Below are 16,036 nucleotides of genomic sequence, written 5' to 3'. Positions count from 1 at the left end.
AATCAGAGTAACGCTTTTATATATTTATTTTTAAGGCGAAAAACCATATGAGTGCCCCAACTGCAAGAAACGCTTCTCCCACTCTGGCTCCTACAGCTCCCACATAAGTAGCAAGAAGTGCATTGGCCTTATCTCTATTAATGGACGGGTACGCCATGGAGTCAACAGCAAGCCTGGCTCATCACCAAATTCTGCTGCATCCTCCCCTGGCAGTCCTGCCTTAGCTCAGCTCCGTCACAAACTGGAGAACGGCAGGTCCATGAGCCTCCAAGACCCATCTGCTCACCCAGACATCAAGTCAGAGCCCATGGACTTTAATGAATACCGTCTTATGATCGCATCTCAACAAGAATATGGTGGGTCAGGAGCCTTTCTCAATGGCAGTGGTCATGGAGGTATGGAGGGGATGCACAGTTCATCTCAGAACCCCCAGCAACATCTAGGCATTGGGTCGGATTCTCATCCATTGAGCTATCCAGCGTTCCTCAACAACATGAGTGAGGTTCAAAAGGTTCTTCAGATTGTGGACAACACAGTTTGCCGCCAGAAGATGGATGGCAACCCTGAAGAGATCGCTAAGCTCAGAGCATACATGAAGGAATTAGGCTCCCAGATGGAGGAGCAGAATCGGGTACTGGCCTCCCAGCAAGGCTTCCTTGGCGTTGGTCACAACAGTCCCACAAAGACTATCATTGACTACACACTGGAAAAAGTCAATGAAGCCAAAGCGTGTCTCCAGAGTTTAACAGAAGATTCGAAGAGACGGCCTGTAGATATCAAAAAAGAAAGACCCAGCCACGCCATGGATCTTCTATCTGAAGATAAAGCACAGGAGAGGGTTGCGCAGTACGCACCATTCTCGTGTCAGTATTGCAAGGAGACGTTTTCTGGCCCTATTCCATTACATCAACACGAGCGATATCTCTGTAAGATGAACGAGGAGATCAAGGCTGTCCTCAAACCTAATGATACTGTACCAACTGGCCGCAGGGGGCTTTTCAGCTCAGAGCAGCAGGCTGGTGTGATCTCCTCATCCCTTGAGAGGAATGCCACCAGCCCAGTCAACCCCTACAAGGATCACATGTCAGTACTGAAAGCCTACTTTGCCATGAACACTGAGCCCAACTCAGAGGAATTGAGGAAGATCTCCCTGGCAGTGGGTCTTCCTCAGGAGTTTGTGAAGGATTCGTTTGTGCAATGGAAAGCTCAATCTCATCATAGCTTCTCTAGGAAAAGATCTCCTCCTCCTGCACGAAGCAGGGAGTCAGCATTTGCCCGATCACCTGTTTCACTAAGCCAATATGGCGACTCGACAGTAGAGATCCAAGCCATCACCAATGGGGATTCAGGGCACAAGTTGTCCAAACCGCATCAGTTTACAGGCATTAGGCAGACCAATGAAAAGCCACTTGACTCTGTGGACCACTTGAGAGGTGAGACACCCTCACCTTTGAATCTCTCATCATCATCATCCAAGCACTCACATAGCAGTTCGTACACCCCTAACAGCCTCGCCTCTGAGGATGCCCATGGAGAACCACTGGACTTGTCTTTGCCAAAACAAGTTTCCAAGGCAGAACGGAGGCCAAAACCGAATGGCTTTTCTATTGACCACACTATCAACTCTTCTGCACGTGAACCAGGAACTGAGCCTTTAAATCTGGCTCACATCAAAAAGGAGTTCAATGGGCCCAACAGTTTGGGCAATGAAAATCAACTGGAGAAAAGCTCGAGCCCTATCTTTAGCATAAACCCTTTTGGTGGCGGGCACATGTACACCTCGCTTCCTCCTCATGGAGCATTCCCTCCTCCTACTTTCATGTCTACGGCTCAAGCCAGCATCCCGGGACTCAGGCCCTACCCAGGGTTGGATCCCATGAGTTTCCTTCCACCTATGGCTTATACTTACGCAGCAGGGGCAGCCACTTTTGCTGAGATGCAGCAACGCCGGAGGTACCAGCGGAAACCAGGCTTCCAGGTAAATTAAATATTTTGGTACCAGGAAAAATAATTCCCAGTGCATTCATTTAAAAAATGTGATAAATCACATTCAAAATTAATGTTATCATGCTTTTTGCCAAAGTGTGATTTATTTAAATAACTAAAATAAATAAATTAGTTAATAAAAGTATTTATAAATTATCAAAGGTTATTACTTCCTAAAATGTTGTCTACAGAATGTCCTTGCTCTGTTAAACACATGAATTCATACTACTTTGTTTACTAAGCTGAGAGAACCCATATAAGTCAAGCCATATGTCCCTCTTTTTGAGACATCTTCTAGTGATAAAGACTTTATACAGGTTACAGAGATAAGCTCTGTCCAGACTTGGGATCAAACATGGGTCAGGGGCTGTCTCTTCCTAGGTGGCAGGTTAGGATTAGGATTTGTTGCAGGTTAGGATTGCGTCAAATGTGTCTAAAATCTGTTTCTTTTGCAGGGGGAGCTACTGGACAGCGCAGGGGACTATCTGTCAGGGCTAGAGGACCTGACAGACAGCGAGTCGCTGCTCGCCCGGAAGAAGATTAAGAAGACTGAAAGTGGTATGTACGCGTGTGACTTGTGCGACAAAACATTCCAGAAGACCAGTTCCCTCCTAAGACACAAATATGAGCACACAGGTATATCACATTTAGACAACTCTTTTTTTTTTACCCTCGTCCACCCCCCCCTCCAAGTAATCCCCTTTTACCACATTGTGTTTTTTTCTTGTTTCTTTCATTTCTTTCCTGCTATAATTTTTTTCATACCTAAATTTTTTTCTGTCCATTGCCATATTTTTGTTGTACATTTCAAACCCATGACAAAGGTGTAACAGTTGTCTTCCTTTTGACAGGCTCAAAGGGGAAATATTTTAAAATTAGCAGGTGACACCAATGATATTTACAGCTATACTCCAACTAAAATGTACAAAAATAGTTACTACTTTAAATGGCAAACGCACACACAACCATTTCTCATCTACGCGTTTTGTACAATGAACCACAAAAAAAATCTCACATAGCTTTTAATTTGAGCATTTGGACCACCAGTCGATATGGGGACACATTGTCAGTGCAGTTTTGTTGGCAAGACAACATGGTGCAGTATGCCAGGTGTGTGAAAGCCTGATGTGTGCGTGGCATTTCTATGCCACAATGTGACCTACCCTCCTGGGGGACTCCTCTCTTTCACACGTTTGCATCATCCTCACTTACATTCTTTGGTCGGAATGCATAGAGAGGAATCTGCCATCTCGTCTATTTTTGAACTTGATGAGGGGAGGTGGGGAAGGGGACCATCTCAAGTATGGCTGCTATGGAAGGTGTTGCAGGCATGCCAGGGCTATTCATGGCCAAGAATATAGTACATCTGTTCATGTGCTTGGTGCTGATGGCGAGTGTGTGGGTTTTTATGGCAAGTATGTTACTGGAGGAACGACTGAATGCCAAATGGCAGGTCCCTCCTTCTTCACTGATTAGAGTAGAATTAATTTCCTATTTTCTGAAAGTAAACAATGTGAGCCAAGTTGGCAAAAGAGGAAGGTGTGCGGGAGGTGAGGCGTTTGGTGTATGCATTACACAAGGCATCAGGAGGCAAATGTCTTATCTAAGCATTTTCGAATCCCGAGACATGATGTCATAAACTCTGTCAGGGATGCTGACTGCCTCACTTTCACCTTGTGTGGCATTGAGCGATAATCACCTGATCTTCTTGGCTGCATTCAGAACAGTCACATATAGCCTCAGAATAGCACTTCAGGACTGTGGCTTCCCCCTCACCTCCCTGCACTGTTTTGGTAACATCTAAAATAAACCGGTGGGGTTTGTCGCTGCTTGATATGAAGTGGTTTTCAGTTAAGACTTTTTGTTGTTTGTTTCTTTTACCCAAACTAATCCCGAACATGAAGAATTTTTTATTTTTTTTAATATAATTTAATCATAAGGTACAAGTAAGGAGGGATATGTGTGGTTACTTTAAAGGTGTGTCTTAGCAATATGTACTAAATATGTTTTACCTTACATTTGAAGGTAATGCAAACAATGTATAGAAATATATTTGAAGTTTGTGCATCCTCCACATATATTGCTTTTTATAGCTTTAAGATGTTATGGATGCTGAGTTAACCTGTTGGCTCCTCTCTCTTTGTGTCTCTGCAGGAAAGCGGCCTCACCAGTGCCAGATTTGCAAGAAGGCCTTCAAACACAAGCACCACCTCATCGAGCACTCACGCCTACATTCAGGCGAGAAACCCTACCAGTGTGATAAATGTGGCAAGCGCTTCTCCCACTCTGGCTCTTACTCGCAGCACATGAACCACCGATATTCATACTGCAAACGGGAGGCGGAGGAGCGCGAGGCCGCCAAACAAGATAGCCACGACAATGGCGGACCCTTGGAGCCCACGGAGCTCCTCATGCGTCAGGCTTACCTTCAAGGCCTTGGGCCCCTGGGCTTTTCGGATCCAGAGGACCAGACCGAGGACATCACACGAGAAAACACCATCTTGAGAGATGGTTCTGAGGGCGGCGCCAGGGAGGCAGAGGAGGCATATCCGGAAGTGACTGACAGGCAAGAGACAAGGTTGGCTGAAGAAGAGGAAATGGATACTGAGGTGCAGAGATTTGACACTCGGAGCCCTGATGGGACAGCAAAAGATGAGAAAGACAGTGAAGTAATGGGAGGGACAGAGGACGAGAGCTCGGAAGAGGGGAAATTGGCTAGCAAAAGAAATCCTGATGGCGAGAATGAGGATGCTGATTAACTACTGCATTTCGGAATAAGCTTCCTGTATTCTGTTTTCTTTTTTCCCTCAAGCTTGCATCGCGCCCTTCTTCCACCCTTTTGGAGGGACTTTGAGCCAGATTCTCATTTGTACCACACTGCCACGTCTTGGTTATCTGAGTGTGCGCCTGAGGCTTGCACTCATCGATATAAAGAGTGGAACTCCAAAATCAGGCATCAGAAACTAGGCTGGAACATGAAGGAATCCATATTATGCAAAAATACAAGTGATAACGATTGTCAGGATAAAAAAATAAAAGAAAGGTTTTTAAAATGTACAGAGTTTTCAGCCAGAAAGCTGTGCGGTGCTGATTTCCGTATAACTCCTGTGTTTCATTGTGGTCGTAGCACAAGCCTGGAAATTGCACTCTGAAAAAAGAAAAGTATTAGAAAATAGGAAAAATAAAAAACACAAAAAATAAAATGAACAAAAAACTTAGGTAAAAAAAAAGAAGCATTGCCTATATGTACTTATACTGCGCTTGAAGACGCAGTAGTGTGTCAGTGTTATATTTCATTATCACTTACTGTGATACCCTTGGTTTTACCTTTCTTTTCCTGACCAGCCATCCAAGTTTTGGCGTCTCACCATGGCTTTTTTTTATGAAGCGACTTTAACTAAATAATACCTATATGATTCTTAAACGTACAAAGTCTTAAAGTTGGCCAGGGGTGGATGGAAAGAGTTTGGGTAACTGTAATGACGAAGGCTCATTGTATGAGGCGACGTCAGAACCCCTGTGTTTTTTTCGTTCGAGAAAAGCCTTATATGCAAACCCTTTCACCTGTGTTTTCTGCAAGTGCCATCCTTGTACAGTATAAAGCAAAGTCAACTAGTGTTGTCTTTGAACCTGCTTTAGTATTAAACAAAATATTTCACCTTGTCGTTTGAAATACCTACGTCAGTATTAGTATATCTAGACTGCAGTTGTTTAGTTTACATATTGTTTGTGCAATTTTATGTATTTTTTAAGATCATCTGTCAGTATTATCTTGGTCTGTTTTGTTTTGTTCAATACAAAATTCTTTTTTATTTTAAACTACCATTTTATTTATGTGACTCATTTTATATTTCCTAATTATATTTATTTCATACTGTAGTGTACAGTATTATAGTTCCTTGATATAGATATATTTTAGTAAATAAGGATCCTTACAAGTGGAGAAAATTTTACGTAAAGAGAGCATTTATTGTATCTGGAGCGATTGCTGTGAATTGCTCTTCATACTACACTTACCTGATGAAGGAGAATCTACAATTTGGGAACTTTTGATACAATATTGTGAAAACACTGTATTTTTGCCTGAAAGGAAAAAAAAAATCCACTTTATTCATCTTATTTGTTTTTCCTTTTTTTCCCTTTTTTAACTACAGAAATAAAGGGGGGCTGTGGTTGTTGGGATTTTTTGAAATGTCTGTTGAAGTATAATTTAATTTTTAATTTGTAATTTCTCTTGAAAATGACCTTGCTCGAATAAATGTAGCCCAATTTAATTTTGAAAGCCTGTGTAACATCTCACTTAACAAGTCACTTCAATTTCCTCACAATCTGACAGATATCAACACTTAATTTATTATTTTAAATACAAAATAATAGTTCCCATATATCCAGGGGCACATAATTCAAATAGTTGACAGTTTAGTATCTTTAATGTATGCGCGCGTGTGTGTCTGTGTGCGCGCGCGCGTGTGTGTGTGTGTGAAATAAGTAGTGTCATCCATATTATAAATCACCTCCATAAACTGGAGAAAAATAGCTATCAAACATCAGACTTTAATATTCCCCGGTATCATTTTCTGTGCTATCATTTAATTAATTACTGGAACCTTTACCTTTTGATGTGGATTACACATAGCAATATAATCCACCTTATCAAAGTCTCTCACAGTATGATAGCCTTCTATTAGTCTCTTTGAAGTTGAATGATGTTGGGTTGCGCTAAATTAACATCAGCTGCAGGCTGCCAAACTGGCTGTGAAGTCTCGACGTTGGAACTCTAAGTTCCATTAACCATGACCTTGCTAATTTTCTCAACTCACATACTCATCTCAAGTTTACTTTTCAAGGAACTATTCAAGACACTTTTCTCCCACAGGGATGTACAGTCCATTTCATTTTAGAAGCTAAGGTTACTGTATAACCTTAGAGCCCTATCAAATTGAACTGCATAGTACTTATACATAAGCTACATTCTTTTGCAATACACATTTTCTCTGCTGTACTAAAGTTTGATGGGTAATGTATAATATTTGGGACACAAAGCACTTATTAAACACAAATCCAAATAAATAAAAGACCCAGTACATATATGATGGTTATTGAAAATATATTAAAATAACTGAAGATGACTACTGACAATAATTTATATTTGCAGGTACAGAGAAAAAGGTATATATATATATATATATATATATATATATATATATGTGTGTGTGTGTGTGTGTGTATGTATACGTATACGAACACACACACACACACACACACACACATATATGTGTGTGTGTGTGTGTGTTTGTGCATGTGCGCGTTTTTGTGACAAATGTCACAATAAATTTGTATAATGACACAGGTATGACATAGGTATTACAAGGTCAAGGTGACTTATGAGGACATTGCCCAATATGCCCACTTTTCAAAACACTTATAATTCATACAGAGTGAGGTTTTATTGGGGAAAGTAGAAATGTCAGAGTTGAGTCTCCTGTGAGAGTTAAGTTTAGGTGTAGGGCAATAGCACATACAGTTTGTACAGTATAAAAACCATTACGCCTATGGGATGTCCCCACTTTTCACAAAAACGCACACCTCCACAATTAAAATATGAACAATAAATAACTCACTTTTGGTTGCTAACATTTACATTTACTAACTATGGTACAATTATAATGGTAAATGTTAGTAACCAAAATTGTGGCATTTATAGTTTATGGTGTTTATTGTAGCTTACTACACTTACTGTAGTATTAGCACCACTCTCATGAATAAATCAAACAATCAATCATTTAAAAAAAAAAAAAGCTAAAAGATTTTTACACTGTTTGAAGGATGAATAAATAAGCTTTATAAATAATTGAAGATGATAAGGAAATGCCACAACTGTCTGTCAAAATCATCTATTGGCGTTAGATGGCCCAAGTCGATCAGCTGGACTACCCGCTGGTGGGTCAGAGTCAGAGATCAACCTTTTAGACCTTGATCAAGTTGGTTAGTAGCCCACCATGGACCACAAACCAGCGTTTTCCAGCATACAATTAAATTTGTTGCAATAAACAAAATATTTCTATATTATAAATTATTAATCCATAGTGAATTTAACAAACAAACAAACAAACAAACAAACAAACAAACAAACAAACAAACAAACACAAAAACTGTCCCACGTCTGTACAACTCACTACGAAGAATTAGCAGCACATCATGAAGCCAGCAAACTTCACGGTCCAGCGCCGGAGAACGTACTCACGCATAGTGACGTCATGACGTAAACACGCGCCGTCTTTCAGGAAGAGGTAAGACTGAATTAAACACGCGAATGTTTGTTGGTTTCTGCCTGCTTCACTGGTTTAAAACCTAGCTACCGAGTGCTTATCTATCGATCGACTAACGGTAAATATGAGGATATGCGGTTGTGCAGTCATCGATATGCGTCTTAGCGTCTCTTGTCTTCTAAATAAAAGTTAAAGTTAAGTGGTTCTCATTGCCGTGTCTGTGATGTGAATTAATGTTAAGAAAAAAGAAAAATAACTAAACTAAAAAAAGGAAACTAAAGAGTAGTCGTTTGTATGAATGCAGCGTTACAGTCCGTCATACAATGGCCCAAATTCATATTTGAACACAGTGTTTGTGTTTGCGTTAAATAACAGCATATCAAACCAAGTGGGATTTTTAAAGAGATCACAAGCACACTTTCCACGCAAAGTATGTCACACAAATAAGTTAGATTGGCTTTGAAATGATTAAACTAGATATACAATTCAAAAACAGTAGCCTATATAGAGACATTCTGGTTGTCAAATATTGCTATAAGACTTTATTAGAGCCTGTTAAGTTACTGTGATGAATTACACTTATGGTTACTCTGCTAGGACGCTTGAGAAGAACTGACTTCATACAAAAAAAAAAAAAAAAGGAGAAATTACCTCTATTTGGTTAAGTAATTTTATTTGCAAAAATGATTTAGAAAAGTGAATTTAGGTATTTATATGATCCATTGTATGACATTGTATTATTGCACTGAAATGAATACATTTTAAAATGTGACTTTAGCTTCTTTGTGCTTTTTGTATGTTTGCTGAATAACAATTAACAATCAAACAAATAACAATCTTTATACAGCAGTTAGAGTTTTAGCTGAAGTAAGGAATGCATTAAAAAGATTTCCATAATTATTATATTATTAATCTGTGGTCAAATAAATATTAACAATAATGGACAAATGCAGTGCATGCAGATAAGTGAGCCAAATGAGAGTTAATACAAAATTGAATCCATTCAAATATTCCAGTAGTGCTTTTATTTAGACCAAACAATATTTTACTGAATATCATAGCCTTTGCTCTAAATGCAATATGATGTAGAGTAGTTGCTTCAGATCTTAATTCGCATGGTTTCAGCTGGACCAGCTGTGTTTTGCTTGAAATGAGTCAGAGAGAGGAAATGAAGAATGTAACCTTGAAATGTCACAACACTGGTCTTGAGATTTCTATCACCAGTTTATGCATTGTGTTTGATCCCCACTGTCGTATTGAAGAGAAAAAAGGTATATAAAGGTACTTTTAAACATCTCTTTTAAACTTTTAAACATATTTTACCTTCCCTGTGCCACAAATTTGGCAAACAATTACGGCAAAAAGACAAAATCAGGCAGCAATTTGTTCCTTTATTTTAGTGTACTTATTTTGATCGGATTACCTATTTGATAGGTCTGTTTTGCTTAATTCAGTGTCAAAGTAAGAGATATTCAAGTCCTTTCTGCTTGGAATGGAATTATGTGCGTTTCAGTATATGACCCGTAAATGAAGGAGAACCTGTGTGCTGCAGTACATTCAAGCAGGAAGCATATCTTACCCACGTATGGAAATACATAGACACGGAAAGCTAATTTGAAATGCGGGTATTTTTGGTAAGATGATAACTCATTCCAGTAATCTGTATAGATGAGTATTTGAGTTCAAAATTGTAATTCTCGATAATGACAAAAGAAAAAATTCAGCATTGGGATATTTTCCAAATTCAGCTACATTCCAAGTTCATGTAGCTAATACCGTTTTGAAATAATGTCATCCACACATCCAGTTACATTTTTGCCTGTTTGAGGTATCTCTGACACCAAAATTTCCATTTATTTCACTTTAAAATAATTTATTTTGGTTGTCTTGATAGTTTAAACAAAGAACTTAATTTGATCCACTTCATGCCTCCCATGTCTGTGATAGAGGCCATATTCTGCCATCTTATTAAATCTCGAACAGTAATAGACACAATTTTCTTCTACTAGACACTTGAAATTAGCCCTTTATGAAACCTGGAGGAAATTTTCTTTCAAATGACCTGTTCAGGAATCAAGCGTTTAGCTTTTGTCTTATTGTATCAAGCTTGGTCTAATTCAGAAGGCTGTAGTCTGTCACCTAATTGTCACCCATAAATGATAAAGAATCAGGTTAAACTCTTCAATTCATGGCACATGATTACCGTGCACGGCGTTTGGCTCGCTTCATCTCCGTCAGCCGAGTGTACAGTGATTAGCATGTAAGCGCTAGCATGTAATTATAGAGCAGCTTCCTTTCCTTTAATGATTACCGTTAACACAAAGCCTCTGACGAGGTGAATGAGGACACGGCTCACTCTATTAAAAGACAGAACAGACACTTGGATGAATTTTAATTCGTTTAAAATGTGAACTTCCTCTCGCTTCTCTAGCATGAGATCAAAGGCGTTTATGAATAGTACTTTGTGCCCTCGGTGCGTGTGGTGAACCTTCTGAAAGTGGCAGTGTCAGTCTGAGCACTTTGAATTAAAAGGTTTCAGGAACATTTTACAAGGCTTAATAGTGTTCTAGTTGATTGGGATGCCACTCAGTTCGGCAGAGACTGTCTGTAGTTTGAAGAATGTGTGTTGGCAAGGTTCATTAGACCAGTTTGTTTAACAATATCATTGCAGAAAAGCTTTTTTGATACAGTTATTTCGTGCAGCTTGAGCCGATGAAAATTTACTACTCATATTCACTAACAATTTGAAGGAAATGGAAGTTTGGTTGGATAGTTGGAAATTTTTTTTGTTAATTAGCCTTTTCTTGTATTTGACCTCATTCTGTTTGTTTTTAACAACCGTTAGGGCGTATGATGTAAAGGTTTTCACGTCTTAGGCAGAGTAAAATCATAGCTATGGTATTTATAAGCCACAGTATTTGTTTGTGAAATACAAAATCATTTGATCTCTTGGATTGCAGCACATAAAACAAGCATCAACTACACTTTGGCAAATGCAAGCCATGGAGACGCCCCAGCGTCTGAAATTATGAGCACAGTGAACTTTGAAAGAGCTCCACAGTTTGCCCACTCATTCGTGACCCACACATTATGTGATGGCACTAATATTTTTCCCTCTGTGTAGGTTTCACTTTTTTTTAATTTGAGCAGACAAAATGTTGTGGAAACAAAGCGTGTTAATACGGTGTCTGCTTGATCTCTTATTGTGCACTTCGTTACAAAACATGCCTACCAACTCTCATCTATCGTGACTTGACTCGTTTGACTTTCAATATGAGCATCTCAGTGCAGTACATGGGTCAGTAAGAAATAGGAGTGTTTGTGATAAAGAAGAGGAAACATCTCTACATGCAGGTTCTTAGAAATGTGTTATCATTCACTTTCTTTGAATATGTGTGTGCATCTTATCATAATTATGTTAATATTATTTTTAGTACTTAGTAAACAATGTATTTTTTCTGTGTTATAATTTCAGGAAAGTTAAATCACCGATTTTTGACTTTGTGTATGAAATCAATTTACTTTTAATGTAGAAATTAAAAACTAGAAGAGGTTTATTCAAGTCATTCTATGCATGAATTGTATTTTTAAATAAATTGACCAGATTTTTATTTTTTTTTTATCGTCCAATTTATTTTGTTGGTGTTTTACTTTGGATACAATTCAGATGCAGCATGGTCAAGGCTCGATCTCATGTTGTTTGCTTGTATCGCTCGAGACTAATTTCAAGTGATCAGCCGTGGCTTTGGTCTGCTGTGTGGGAGTACGTAATCGGATGTTTCATTCTGGCTGAATTAGCCCTCCAGAAAGACCACATCACTTTAAGGCCTCCTCCTGCCCTGTCAGAGTCCATCGCGGGTGATGACGCAAACACACACACACATTCACACATGCTTACACACTCAAGACATCCACGGATGGCTAGAGGCTGTTAAAATGAGGTGTTGAGAGTTGGCTCACACGCTCCAATGCGCCATGTTTCTGGGTGCTTGTCACTGGGCAGTGCCATGCTATCCGCCCCCCTGTACTGGCACTTATTGGTGCCATTCGTAGAGTCACTTTTACTGATGGGTTTAATCGTCAGGATTGGTACTGGCGCTTGATATGACGTCCTCGTGCACTGCCCCTGCGGATGTATCAGCTGCATCCCAGTTTTTTTTTTTTTCATACTCTGAGGCTGCGTCTCTCTAAAACTGCCTCTTCCCCAGTATTTCAAGAGCCAAAGGAAATCCTCTATTTCATCTGGAATAATGCAGATTAGATAACGGCTTGTCTCTTCAGGGGAAAAGTATGCTTTTCTATGAGAAAGGAGGATGGAATATCTATGGTTAATTCTTTGGGTAACCAAACGGGGAGATTTTGTGCCAGGCCTGTATGTTAACCCTATAAAGCCTATTGTATCATATTTCATTTTCATTTCATTTCATCTGCACATTTCTAAGTCCTCTATATTATAAACGTGACCAATACTTTGCTGAGAAACCTGTTGTACACAGTCTTCTACATGCCTTATGTTGTCTGATTGATAGTTTATATTTTTTAGCAAGTGAAAGGCCTTTTTTTTCTAATAAAAAAAAACCTACAGTGACAACTGATATTAATATGCACTTTATGTAAGTAGTCTGCACATACTATTATAAAAAACTATCAGAAAGCTATCAGAATTTAATCTTACTTTTTGATCATAGAAATATCAGGAAGTGTACCAAATTGAATACTTTTGCTCCGTTTGGTCTTTTTTTCTTTCTCAGTTATATTTTATGAATATAAATATTTTTATAAAGCTTCAATAACAAAATAATAATAATAAAAAAAAACATATATATCATAGGCTACTGACTATGTTTTCATATGTCAGGCTTTACAGGTTTAATCTACCTTCAGTGTTAGTAAAGATTACTTTTATCAGGCTTTTTATGTATTTATGAGTAATATGCTGTATAAATAGTTCATTTTTATTGTATGCCAATTTATTCTGTTTTCTTTTATTTATACATTTTTTTTATATTGTCATGACTTGGCAAAAGATTAGCTTGTTATTTATAATAGTTTTAGCGTGTAAATGTAATTTTTCATGCCGCCTTCAAAGGTATTTTGTGTAAATCAGTATAAATTGAATCCCCCACTCTTCTGTTATGGTGTTGTTATATGGCTTCCCATTAATAGGAAGGAGTTAACTCACACAGGCGAGCCTTTTGAATGCATTTGAGCAATGACTCAGCATCCATCGACAGTCATGATGGTGCTGCTTTTAGTTGTGAGGTCAGGCACTGCGGGGTTTCCCTTTTGCATGAACTGTGTGGGGGTCTGAACGAGACAACATTAACCCCTCACTTTCCATCTTGAGGTCGAATGCTTTTCACGCCCTACCTGTGTAAAATGGAGGCACTGAGGTAAAAGCGTAGAGGTAAATCACTGTGTGAGAAAATCCCACTCAGTACATCCGAGCGATTGGAAAACCCCAGCCTTTCAGGTTAGATGCTTAAACCTACTTAAGTTGTTACATTTCCAGTTCCCTGTTGTAAAGTTTTGATTCGTTTTCACAGTTCTGCTTGCTATGAAGTGCTTTGCTCATCAGTGTTTATCACATGGCTGTTTACATGGAAAAAAAGCATGGTCAATGCCCTCCCACAAGATACCACTAAAATTCTTAGAAACAAATTATTGTCTTTTTGAAGTGTCTCAAGTGCCATTTGAGAGCATCAGCTTGTCATCTGTTTAATTTATTCAGTGTTCGGCAAGCTACTTTGAAAATTTGGAATTTAGCTACAAGCTAACTACATAAAGGTATTTTAGCTATTTAAAAAGTTGTTGGCTACTACAAGTTGTTAACTACATTCAAGATATGCATAACTGCAAACTTATGTATAACAGACATTGCAATTTATTTACACAAATTAACTGTATTTATCTGCCACATAAACAGCAAGGGTTTTCTGAATGAATGACTCATTCGCTTAAAAACAAAACGCCCTGATTTACACAACAGTTGCAGCAGCCTTTAACTAAATATTATGCCATTGACAAGAAGACCTAAAATGTTGGGTTGGAACGTTAAACCTTTGTTTTTTTTTTTATATGTCCGAATGAACCAATTCTCTAAAATGAATCAGACTTCCTAATGCTACTTGAGGATGAGCTTTTGATAGCATTAATTAATTCTGCAGTACATCTATGTTCACATGATTCAGAACCTTGTTTTGGTCACTAGGCTACATGTTGCTTGCTGGACAGGGTGGTTTGTAACGTCGCTTGTAGTTAATTTCTCCCTGACTCTTTAGTTATCCAAACAACAATCGAATTGAGAGGTAAATTTCCAAGCGATCAGCTGAAGTATTTTTTTTTTTTGTTTTTTTGCTGCCTAACTCATTGTGCTCTCCAGCTATGACTTAACTGTGACACATATATGATGAAATTCTAAGTGATTCGGAAAGTACTGTACGTGGGCGAATTTTGCCAGTGCGATTATTATTAACACCCTCTCCAGTATGTGGTTATTAATCATAGGTTATCACGGTCTCCTTTTTTTAATGTGAGTCATTGAAATGGGATGTTTTATTTATTTGATTTGATTTAACTTTACAGTAATAGCATGCATTCACACTAAATTTCAGGTTTGGTTGGGCCTGTATCCATGAGTGTGCTCTTGCTCGAGGCGTTCTATGGTGGCTCCCACAAACAGCTGGTTGATCTTCTCAAGGAAAGTGTTGAAGACTGTGTAAGCTTCACTCTGCCTGCAAAGAAATGGCACTGGAGGGCCAGAACTTCTGCTCTGTACTTCATGCAAGCAGTTCCAGCAAGTTCCACGTACAGGTCAGATAAGTATTTAAACTAATATAATATAATACTGACATACAATTATTTTACATATAAATATGTATTAATTTCATTGCTATGATAAACAATTATGGCCATTTACCACAATTTTAGACATTTACATGACCTTAAATGCTGTCAGGTTAAGTATAATTGGTGATTAATTCACTTATACACTCTGTTGTACCTCATACGTCAAACATTTGTCATCCCGCCAGTCCCATACTTTAAAGCCACATAGCTGTGGTTTCCTCATTACTGCAGAACATGGCTGAGGATATTGTTGCTATACAGCTCTGGTGTATAACCAGACTTGCAGAAGCAAGACTTGTACACGCAGGCATATACCAAAGACTTTTCCGAATTTTAAATCTAATACATTTCTGCATTTCTTTTACAATCTTCTCAAAAAGTTATGATGCGTACTGTGTTGTGTGTGTGTGTGTGTGTGTGTTTTTTTTTAGTTTGTGGGTTCTCTGAGAAATGTAATCAGGATAAGGAATGTTTGGGGTCATATTATTTTATATTTCTTCTTATTTAAAAAATAGATCCTCTAGCACTAGTGTTATCTATTCTTTTTCTATTCTATCTACTTGTTTTCTTTGTATTAAAAAAAAAAAATGCTCCTCTAACACTAATGTTCTCTCTCTCTCTCTATACACAGGTGCTGGTCATAAAATTAGAAAATCATGAAAAAGTTGATTTATTTCAGTAATATCATTCAAAAAGTGAAACTTGTATATTAGATTCATTCATTACACACAGACTGATATATTTCAAATGTTTATTTCCTTTAATTTTGATGATTATAACTGACAACAAATGAAAGTCCCAAATTCAGTATCTCAGAAAATTAGAATATCAATTAAAACAGTGCAAAAAAAAAATATTTTTAGAAATGTTGGCCAACTGAAAAGTATGAACATGAAAAGTATGAGCATGTACAGCACTCAATATTTAGTTGG

The 16,036-nt window shown here is 38.2% G+C and overlaps 2 protein-coding genes across 10 annotated transcripts in view; both read left to right on the top strand.

The window, feature by feature from the left end:
* Positions 1–5,809, top strand: part of zeb2a (zinc finger E-box binding homeobox 2a) — a 49,062-nt gene extending 43,253 nt beyond the window's left edge. For 4 of the 8 annotated variants that reach the window (XM_079427368.1, XM_079427370.1, XM_079427364.1 and 1 more), the window contains 3 exons: positions 36–1,978; positions 2,442–2,544; positions 4,141–5,809. In XM_079427368.1, coding sequence (XP_079283494.1) covers positions 36–1,978; positions 2,442–2,544; positions 4,141–4,745 — 2,651 coding nt within the window. In that variant the 3' untranslated portion in view covers positions 4,746–5,809. Of the gene's footprint in view, positions 1–35; positions 1,979–2,441; positions 2,623–4,140 lie in introns of all 8 variants that reach the window. The other 4 variants (XM_079427367.1, XM_079427366.1, XM_079427363.1 and 1 more) reach the window with 1 other exon arrangement.
* Positions 5,810–8,224: 2,415 nt separating this feature from the next.
* gtdc1 (glycosyltransferase-like domain containing 1) overlaps positions 8,225–16,036 on the top strand; it is a 44,491-nt gene continuing 36,679 nt past the window's right edge. The window contains exons 1-2 of one of the 2 annotated variants that reach the window (XM_079426987.1): positions 8,225–8,276; positions 14,870–15,068. In XM_079426987.1, coding sequence (XP_079283113.1) covers positions 14,890–15,068 — 179 coding nt within the window. In that variant the 5' untranslated portion in view covers positions 8,225–8,276; positions 14,870–14,889. Of the gene's footprint in view, positions 8,374–14,869; positions 15,069–16,036 lie in introns of both variants that reach the window. The other variant, XM_079426986.1, reaches the window with a different exon arrangement.

Source organism: Barbus barbus (assembly GCF_936440315.1).
Source record: "Barbus barbus genome assembly, chromosome: 10".
NCBI lineage: Eukaryota > Metazoa > Chordata > Actinopteri > Cypriniformes > Cyprinidae > Barbus > Barbus barbus.
This window is presented reverse-complemented; position numbering and strand designations above follow the sequence as displayed.